We start from the raw sequence: 11,118 nt of genomic DNA, 5'->3' as shown, positions 1-11,118 counted from the left end.
ACCTTTTAGAAATAGTGAATATTTTTTTACTGGGTAGTTAAATGACCACCTGTTGATGAGCTCTCACAATACCTATCATACAATTTAAATGGACAAATTGTGTTGGCTATTTTTTATACTAGTCAGGCAATAGGTATTTAAATACCCCAAAGGTGATGAGATAATGACAGTAAAAGGACGGTGATTTTCCTAATGTAAATAGTATAGAATTTTCTGAATAAAAAATAAAAAAATAATAATTTAAAAATGAAAAAAATAACCACCATTTTGTTTTTGATTTAAAAATAAATTAAGGTAGAATTTTTTTAAAGCCATACATAAAAAAATTTCTTCCAATTCAGTTTAAAAACTTTTCATCAGAAATTCAGAATATACTGACATCACACTTATTCTTTCTTGGATGAAAATGATAAGTACCCTTTCAGATCAGTACGAGAATACAAAAAAATTATAAAAATCTAAAAATAGATTTCCATTATTTTGATAGAACCAATTTTACAGAAAAATGTGTTTAAAGACTCTATTTTGGACGGATTACATATAAAAGAAAACATTTTACACAATAAAATCAACAATAAGACACATAAAATCTATAAAAACTACTTAACAATGATGATTGCATTCACATTTTCATCAATACAGTTAGGTTCAGATGATACATACTTAATTATATATATATGGTTTAACCAACTTCCAACATGTGTTAAAATGTTTTCGTTTCAGAATCTATTTTACTGGAATGTAAGGTTTGCGATAGGCATTAAGAGCTAGTTGATAAGTACTGTACCCAAAATGACAGAAAAGTTCCTTCTGAAAATAAACATAAAATTCTCCATTTTTTATGAAATTTTCTAGTATCTACTCAAAATAATTACCCAAACACGGAAGGTAATTTGTATTTACAAACCTAAATAAATTTACTAGTAATTGAAAATAAGAAGGATGCTGATTTGGACTTTCAAAATAATCACTTGGTAAATACTGGTGATTATTCTAAACACATTCAAATGTTTCATCTGCTCCCAACTGTAGATAAATAAACAATTACATTGATTCATAAACAACAAAGTTAATATCAAGGAGCAGCAATACGATTGGACAATATCAGTAAAAATCTGACCAATGAAATGTATTAAGCAAACTAAATTGGCACTATGAACATCAATTTTTTTTTGTTACTTGGCACTGAATTCTATTGGCTTTTTATTTCAACTTTTAATTTCCCTAAATAGTTTTTTAAATTCTTTTTAACATGATCTTAGAGCTAAATATTAAATCCTTTAATATATAACATATAAAATACATGTTTTGTAAATACTGACATTTTTAAAATAAATTAAAGTTTCTTGTTCATCATACATCTAATAGCATCAACAATTATCCATTGGCCGAACTTTTAACATGTGAATGTGTGCAAGTTTAAAAACTACAGTATAAATAAAAGCATGTGAATCATCAATATAAATAAGCATTATAAATGCAAAATATACACATAAAATGCTAATTATCATATAAATGCAAAATAAAGTGTATTTTTCATAAATAAAAAAAAAGACAATTTGGTTTATAAAAAAATAATTGAACTTTCCATTTGAGACAATATAACTTTGTTTAACCTCTCAAGGTCACATCAGGTTACAATATTGTGTTGTCATATTATTACACTTTTAAAAGTATGAAAATATATTTTTTTCAAGTTTATTGAAAAAGTTCTGCCACCTACTACAATATATCTGCTATCAAGAACTATAACTCTTTTTAACAATCAACAAAATATCACAGAAAAGCTTTCTTTGTACTGGATCATCTTTATGGTAACAAAAATAGGGACCATCTCAAAATACATTGTTTCCTCCTAAACACAGTTTTCAAAACTTCATCATTCTGAAATATGATCTCAATTTCCAATGAAAAAAAGAGCAGAGGAATGGTTTAGTTTTCAAATATATAGAATTAATGATTTTTTGGCAAATCCCAGAATGACATAGCTATTTCAATTTAGTATAAAAATCCAAACCAATTTTAAACTAGCGACACTAAAACCAGTTTAATTTCAAGAGTTCAATTAAAAAACTTTTGAAATCGGTAGTGTTCAACCAAAACCAGTTCAATATAGAAATTAGTCCGTAAATACTGGCTTAATTTCACGAGTTCAAATTCTGAATCGTCCAACACAAACCAATTAAAAACAGGCGATGAAACATCACCAGGCGCTGTTAATTATGTATATTGGCATATATACTATAATTTTATGTCAAACCTATTCAATAATTGAAAGTATAACACTAATATTGGTTTAATTTCAAGAGTTCAAATTCTGGGACGTCCAACCCGAACCAATTTAATAATTCAAAATATGAGAACACAAATGCTTCTGTAATGTTATGTGAATGATCAAGTCCTCGAGCCTCTACTTGTAATGTTCGATTAAATTTAAGTCTTGCTTCCATCTCAGCTTGTTTCCTCGCCATTTCTTCTGCAAGTTTTCTAGCTTCTTCCATTGCTCGCTTGGCTTCTTCTTCTCGCCTTATTCTAAAAATATATCAAAATACAATTAACCCTCTTTAAAGTTATATGAAATGAGGGACTAGTGAAAAATAATGTTTATCCAATTCTTGAACCAATGCATTTATATATCATAAACTTAGTCTTCTGTGCAAGATTTAATCATTTTTTACTCAAATATATCGTATAATCGTCATTTTTTTTTCTCTCGGTCTGTTATGATTTTTAAACAAGTATGGCAGGTCATTAAATGCTGTGTTTTGAATCCGAATGTTACACATTGTTCCCTTATAGTAATCAATCAACAAAGAAACATGGATATTGAGCACGTGTTTAACATGTACCATCAGATAATAGATTATTTTAGTGAAGTGCCGCGTTAAGGTCACTTTGCAGATGGAAAATATGTCGATGAATTGCTTGCTGGAAGCAAGCAATTAAAAAAGTAAACTTCTTCAAAATGTGGACACTTTTAAGAATTGTCTTCAGAAAAAAGAAAATGTACATAAGTTCAATAATGAAAACTATCGATCTTGTTATAAAAAACATATGCATATTTTTTTCTAATTTGAGGTTTCATATGACTTTAATTATATTAATTCCATCCAGAAAGCCCCTCATTGGTGTTCTTTGTAATCATTTAATCACAGTTTCTTTGCCAATATAATCACAAAATCATTTATTATTTCTTTAAATAAGATAATTAATATTCCAATGGGCATAACTTTTAAAATAATTAATCACAGATTTTCAAATTTGTTCGAGACATTATAGTTACACACCTATGATATTAGTTTGATAACAATCCTTACATGTGAGAGTGCTAACAAGGCTTTTTACAATATAATTAATATTTCTCAGGGAAGGCATAGAAGTATTTATATAAATGTGTATGCCACTAATAAAAAACACACAAGTTAAGCAAAATATTGCATTACAGATAAAAAAAAATACTGTATGTCATAATTTAAAAAAAAGATCAATGTATGGCACCAAAAGGGTATTTGGAGTCCGACTAGGGTCATTTGAAGACAAAATTCAGCTGAATACCAAAAGTGTAAACACCTCTTTAAAGTCATGCCTAAAAAGTCAAAATTAAAAAAAAAATAATGTATGGTGCTAAAAGGGTATTTGGAGTCAGACTATAGGTACATTTCAAGACAAAATTTAACTGAATACCCAAAAGTGTAATTACTTCCCTCTTTTAAGTTATGCCTAAAAAAGTCACGATTTAAAAAAAAAATTGGAGAAAAAAATAATAAAAGTATGTCCTTAATCTTACTTGTCTTCCTCTTCTTTTCTCTTCCTTTCCTCTTCCTCTAATTTCTTCTTTCTCTCATACTCCAACCTCTCTTCCTCCGCCATCTTTGCCATCATTTCTTCTTCTTCCTTCCTTCTCTCTTCTTCCTCTCTCTGTTTCTCTAACATCTCCTCTACAAAAACAATGTCAAATATTTTTTAGTTTTTTCATTTTTTCACTTAAATATTTTTCATCGACATACAAACGAAAAAAACTAAATTATAAACCATGTCTGAAATTGAAATTAAATTGAACATGTATAAGGCTTAGAACATGTAGAAATCAAGGTTTTGGCGAGCACTTCTTTCCTGTTTCAAGCTAAATCCACATAAAATTTAGACAATGTATGGTTGTTCCTTTCATTTGAATCAAAAAATTTGTAAGGGTTCCGCGGAACCCAGTGTCTCGCCTACTTTTGCTGTAATTCGCAGGCTTAACAAAAATGAGGAAAAAAATCAATAAAAATATTCCTCTTGATACTATCTTATGATTTAAAGAAGCTTCTGTCCAAGTTTGGTAAAAATCTAGTATAGTTAATGAATCTAATAAATATTTTGAAAACTTGAACTGCAGACTGTATGAAATGTTAACTGGAAGAAAATCTAAGTCCATTTAAAAGTAAAACACAGAAAAAATGGAGTTATCTTTTTACAAAATTTCTGGATAATATCTTCTGATGATAAACAAGCTTCTGTCCAAATTTCGTAGAAATCCAGTATAGTTTTGAGAAACTTATTAAAATTTCAAAAACTTTAACCACAGATTGAATATTTGTGACGGAGAATGTAGGATCCCTAAGTCTCGCTTTTTCGACTAAAGTCGAAGGCTTGACAAAAATGGTTAGTAATGAGATAATTTCAGTAGAAAATGACAGTATTAGCTTCTCAACAATATCAACACTTAATAACATTATAGGACTGCAAAAATTTCAGAAAATGCACAAATTAAACATTTGCCACTGGACATTAAGCAACCAACAATCGACAGATAGATCTATGTAAATCCACACTAGATAATTTGTTCTCATGAAAAACGTGCATAAAACATTTGCCTCTGGATATTGAGCAACTGACCATCACACAGATAGATCTATGTGAATCCACACTAGATAATTTGTTCTCATCCAAAATATGCATGAAACATTTGCCTCTGGATATTGAGCAACTAACCATCACACAGATAGATATATGTGAATCCACACTAGATAATTTGTTCTCATCCAAAATATGCATGAAACATTTGCCTCTGGATATTAAGCAACCAACAATCGACAGATTGATCTATGTGAATCCACACTAGATAATTTGTTCTCATGCAAAACATACATGAAACATTTGCCACTGGACCTTAAGCAACCAATAATCGACAGATTGATCTATGTGAATCCACACTAGATAATTTGTTCTCATGCAAAACATAAATGAAACATTTGCCACTGGACCTTAAGCAACCAATAATCGACAGATTGATCTATGTGAAACCACACTAGATAATTTGTTCTCATGCAAAACGTGCATGAAACATTTGCCACTGGACCTTAAGCAACTAACCATCGACAGATCCATCTATGTGAAATGTAACACTAAGTCAGTATGTCTTACCATAACGTTTCTGTTCCTCCTCAGCTTGTTTCCTCTTCATTTCTTCCAGTTTACGTTGATATTCCTCCTTCCTTCTTCTCTCCTTCTCTACCTCAGCTTTTTGTTTGGCCATTTTCTCCTCTTCTTGCTGTGCTTCTCTTTCTCTCTCTTCATCTTCTTCCATTTTTCTTTGTCTGCAAAAGTGTTTAAATTACATGTAAAAGATATTTTCTCTAATTTTTTTGCTATTTTCACACATAATTGCTCTCCACGCTAGTGAAAAATCTGTTCCTCGGCAAATGATTAGTTGAAATTTCATGTCAATTTTATTGACAACACCACGTGCCCCCTTAGTTTCTAGCAATAGAATTTTATATCACTGGACTCTGCTGAGAAAGGAAATTATCAGTCAGCAAGGAAAATTTCGTAAAATAGCGATAAAAATACATTTCAAAGGGAGTCAATTCTGCAATCCTTAATTATTTTAACCATACCGTTTTGCATCTAGTGTTTTGCGTCTCTCAGCCTCCATTTCTCTCTTAAGTTGTTCAGCCCTTTCATGTTCATCTCTTTCCCTTCTTGCTTGTTCTTCTTTCTCTCTTCTTTTTCTTTCCACATCCTCTTTACGCTTGGCAGCTTGTGCGGCTCTCTTGGCCGCCCTGGCTTCACGATTAGAAATCATTCGTAATCTGGCTGCTTCATCCTACAAATGATTTGAAAGTTTAAGAATCGGTAGTACAGTGAAACCTGATTAAACCGAACCCTGAATAAACCGGAAAACTGTCTAATCCAAACTTGTTCTGAAGACCAATCATACCATATTTAAAGCATTGTGAACCTGATGAAACATCATCGATAGACTGTAAATTCAGAAATTATTGCAAGGTTTTTATTATTGCGAAAAATGCGATGGAGTTGTAAACACAATTAATAATTTAAACTCCCATTTTGAAATATTTTATATGAATTAAACAAGATTTCTGTCGAAATCGTAAAATTAAACTTGCATTTAAGTCTAAAAAAACAAAATCGCAATAATAAATGCACGCAATAGTTTCTAAATTTACAGTAACTTAAGCCATATTGAATAGTTTAAAGTCCTAATCAGACTTATCTCCCCTTCAACATATTACAATCGGAAGACAATTCAAAGTATCCTAAAAATTTGCCAATTTTTTTTTACTGAGGAATAAATATCAGTATAATTTTTTTTAAATATCTAACAACAAGGGAAGAAAATAAAGAAGAAAGTAAAGCAACTGTGAAACTTACCAAATGAAATATTTATCCAGTAAAATTATATGTAAAAATCATATAAATACATAAATCTCTATTTATACACTAACGCCTTCTGCTTCATGTTTAAAATAAAATAAAAAATTATAAAAAAACACACACACACACCAAAAATAGTTCAAGTTTGTGCAGAAAAAAAAAAGGCAACAGTAGTATATTGCTGTTCAAAACTCATAAATCCCGGGACAAAAAACCAAATCGTTACAATTATATTAAATAATTAAACATTCTCTCACAACTTGCATGCCACACAGTAATAAAATATTACAACAGTTATTATTTGAAATGGTGTAGTCAATTAAAATGTGATTTTTAATTAAAATATTGACTTTATTTCAATAAAATTATAATAATTTTTAAATCATTTAATTTCAGACATGGCATATCATTTTCAATTATATCTTAATATTTTAAATCTTAACACAAATATGACTTTTAAGTATCTAATTTCAAATTTTCAGTTTTCAATTACAAATTTTAAAAGAGAAATTTTTAACCCATCACATTTTCTCTTTTTATAAGTTTATAAATGTTATCAAAAGAAATTAAAAATTTATATCAAATTGGTAATAAAATATTATTATAAAATTTTATATTGCTTTATTATTGTTAAAATATACTTTGCTTTATTGTTGTAAAGAATTAAATAACTGAAAATTAAAATGCACTTTTAGAAAAGCTTTAAATTCATGCATGCTTATAACACCTCTAATTTAAAGTGAAACATCTTTTCATGCTGCAAATGATCTTGGACAAACCCAGGGTCGGCCATATTTCTGACTGAATTATTGGATTATGTTGAATATCAAGCAACAATATTACATGCAGGCCCGTAGCCAGGAATTTTCAAAGGGGGGTTCATTGGACTCACAAACTCGACTTTAACAGTCACAATTGAACAGAACATTGACTTTAACAGTGCTTATTTGTTTTCAAGTGGGGGTTCGTCTGAACCCCCCGAACCCCCCCTGGCTACGGGTATGACATGCATATTCAAGACGATGCATTTGTCTGACTTAAAGCTCAGACACTCATTTATTTTAATTACTTAAACAGCAAAACAAAAAGTATTTCCATCCAGAAATGTATCTTACCTCATTAAGTTCATGCATTTGAGGCAGACATTTTTAGCTTAAGTATAATCATTATCAAAGTTGTGATTTAATCATTTCAAACCTCACAAAAGCATAATAAAATGTAATGCAATCTAACAAATCATTAAAATTGTGTCAAGCACAAGCAATTTGAGCACTAATGTCCCTTATGTCAATGAAAATGTCATGTCATAATAAGACATAAGACAGTTTATTTCACTAAAGCCCCCACATGGGGTATGTACATTAAGCCAGTTTAAGCTTCCTTATCTGAGTTATCTCCCCTAACGCACAGGATAATTTCATGAAGCAATATTTGTTTACAACTTTTGATTCATTTCCCAAGTATATAATATTATTAATAATAATAATATCTTTATTCATATTGTATAAATAATTGAATTGAAAAAATTAATAAAATCAAATGAAAAAATAACACAGAAATTATATATTTTTTTTTAAAGTTTGGTTTAAAAAATTCTATAAACAAAAATGTTGGTGCTATTTCCTTGTGAAATAACTGCAACAATCAGTGTGAAATTGATTGACGATAGCTTTACACTACATCTTTATTCTAATTTTAAATTGCAATCCAATTATATTTCTAAGGGGAGATAACTTTACATAAGGGAGGCAAGTCATGATGTGTGAAAATATGAGAAAAAAAAATTCATTCAAAACCATGCTTTTTACCTTTGTCCTTGGCTTTTTAAGATAAAACAATTAATTTGTATGTAAAATTTATGTAAAGTATATGTATTTGTATTCACAAATTAACTCCTTATTCAAATCAAGTCAATTATTGACACGGTAAATTTTCTTTCAATATAAATGTCAAAATTTTAACTAGTGTGAAAATGAAGATTTTATCAGTAACATCTGCTACTCATGATGATATTTTTTTTCCTTCACTACTGTGGGCATACACCTACATGTATTATGATGATAATAATTGAAAGCTTACTTTTTCTGTGGTAAGTAAAAATGTTGAAGATAATCATACCTCTATTTTGAGGGAAACAAATGTGTATGCCATTTTGAACCAATTTGATAATATCTTCTTAGTTCTACACAAGTTTCGTATTTTAAAATATGAATTTTTATGATCACTACTTGAACTGACACTCAAAATTGATATGATAAGGCCACACATAAAACATTTGATTTTGTTCCTATAAACATTGTATGATTGTATTTTTTTCTTTAAAGCACTAAAAAGATTTGTATTATATGAGCTACCTTGGATAGATATCAACCTCATGCAAGTGCATTTTTTTTGTTATATAGATTAGACCGTTGGTTTTCCCATTTGAATGGTTTTACACTTGTAATTTTGGGGCCCTTTATAGCTTGTTGTTCGGTGTGAGCCAAGGCTCCGTGTTGAAGGCCCTACATTGACCTATAATGTTTTTTTTTAGAATTGTTATTTAAATGGAGAGTTGTCTCATTGGCACTCACACCACATCTTCCTATATTTATGAACGATACATGTCCAAGACTGATAATTCATTCTGGAACATACAAATACCAAATAAAAGATGAATTTTTGACTGGTTTGTAGTTTTCTTATATCAACTCCATTGTCAAACAGTTACACTAAAAATTTGTTCCACCTTCAATTGGTTAACTCAGATGGATTGATAGTCATTTTATATAATTTAATTCTAAATTTTATTTTTAACCAGAGTAAACCATGAACAAACGTTGATGACGTCACAGTCACATGACCAAATCATGTCTATGAGCTGATAAACAAAACAACATTAGTCAATCAGAAGACACGTTTCATCCAAAATTAAATTATTTATGTATAAGATCAATTCTATCAGACTAAGCTCATATATAATCATTCCTTTTGAAAAGGAATTTACCACTTGCAAAAAAACACCTTTTTATTTAATATAAGGCCTAGATAAATATCATTATACCGAGGTGTAATAAATATTCTATGTATCATAAAATTATGAATAATAATAAAGTTAATTGTTATCTAAACATACATGTTTTATGATGTTATAAGAGTTTATAATGATCACTTGAAGTTAAAACAGTTTGTTATGCATTTACTTTTCTACATTGGTTAGAGGTATAATAAGGGGGAGGGTTGAGATCTCACAAACATGTTTAACCCCGCCGCATTTTTGCGCCTGTCCCAAGTCAGGAGCCTCTGGTCTTTGTTAGTCTTGTATTATTTAAATTTTAATTTCTTGTGTACAATTTGGAAATTAGTATGGCGTTCATTATCACTGAACTAGTATATATTTGTTTAGGGGCCAGCTGAAGGACACCTCCGGGTGCGGGAATTTCTCGCTACATTCAAGACCTGTTGGTGATCTTCTGCTGCTGTTTTTTTATTTATTCGGGTTGTTGTCTCTTTGACACATTCCCAATTTCCATTCTCAATTTTATCATATTGTGGTTTGAGTTAAAAGGGTTATAAATGTTATAAATGTTAGGTGTGTTTGATTGAGTGATAATTTGGTGATTTGTACCACAACAGACAGAAAAGCCATAGCTAGACAAGAAATTGGAAACTAATGATATAAAATGAACCTGAAATAAAAACTGGGACTGGATGTGACACTGATCAAATTTTGAAAGTTAAAAGACATGTATGGAGATAGGTGTGTAAAATTGTAAGAAAATCATATTTAGCCTTAAATAATTGTCCAAAAATGTACCTACTCTAAAATGAATGAATAGATGGAGGGCTTTTCCTATGCAAGAACACACAAGACAGCCTTATTCAGAACATACATTTCCTTTTTTTTTCTTTCTTTTCCTCCATTGCCAATTTAATCATTTAATCTTTGAATGAGACTTACACTGATCAGCACAACATGTTCACTCTGTGTAGCAGGATCTGCTTACCCTTCTTGAGCATACATGATCTGCTTACCCTTCTTGAGCATACATGATCTTCTTACCCTTCTTGAGCATACATGATCTGCTTACCCTTCTTGAGCATACGTGATCTTCTTACCCTTCTTGAGCATACATGATCTTCTTACCCTTCTTGAGCATACATGATCTGCTTACCCTTCTTGAGCATACGTGATCTGCTTACCCTTCTTGAGCATACGTGATCTGCTTACCCTTCTTGAGCATACGTGATCTGCTTACCCTCCTTGAGCATACATGATCTGCTTACCCTTCTTGAGCATACATGATCTGCTTACCCTTCTTGAGCATACATGATCTGCTTACCCTTCTTGAGCATACGTGATCTGCTTACCCTTCTTGAGCATACGTGATCTTCTTACCCTTCTTGAGCATACATGATCTGCTTACCCTTCTTGAGCATACATGATCTGCTTACCCTTCTTGAGCATACATGATCTGC

At 30.4% G+C, this 11,118-nt stretch overlaps 1 protein-coding gene across 9 annotated transcripts in view; it reads right to left on the bottom strand.

Annotated features, from left to right (window-relative positions):
- Positions 1-208: 208 nt before the first annotated feature.
- The window catches only part of LOC134695530 (uncharacterized protein KIAA2012 homolog), a 107,657-nt gene continuing 96,747 nt past the window's right edge, over positions 209-11,118 (bottom strand). For 3 of the 9 annotated variants that reach the window (XM_063556812.1, XM_063556813.1, XM_063556811.1), the window contains 4 exons: positions 5,880-6,088; positions 5,407-5,579; positions 3,788-3,938; positions 209-2,532 (listed from right to left, as the gene is read on the bottom strand). In XM_063556812.1, coding sequence (XP_063412882.1) covers positions 2,286-2,532; positions 3,788-3,938; positions 5,407-5,579; positions 5,880-6,088 — 780 coding nt within the window. In that variant the 3' untranslated portion in view covers positions 209-2,285. The remainder of the gene's footprint in view (positions 2,533-3,787; positions 3,939-5,406; positions 5,580-5,879; positions 6,089-11,118) is intronic. The other 6 variants (XM_063556817.1, XM_063556818.1, XM_063556819.1 and 3 more) reach the window with 3 other exon arrangements.

This window comes from Mytilus trossulus, chromosome 13 (assembly GCF_036588685.1).
Source record: "Mytilus trossulus isolate FHL-02 chromosome 13, PNRI_Mtr1.1.1.hap1, whole genome shotgun sequence".
Taxonomy (NCBI): Eukaryota; Metazoa; Mollusca; class Bivalvia; order Mytilida; family Mytilidae; genus Mytilus; species Mytilus trossulus.
This window is presented reverse-complemented; position numbering and strand designations above follow the sequence as displayed.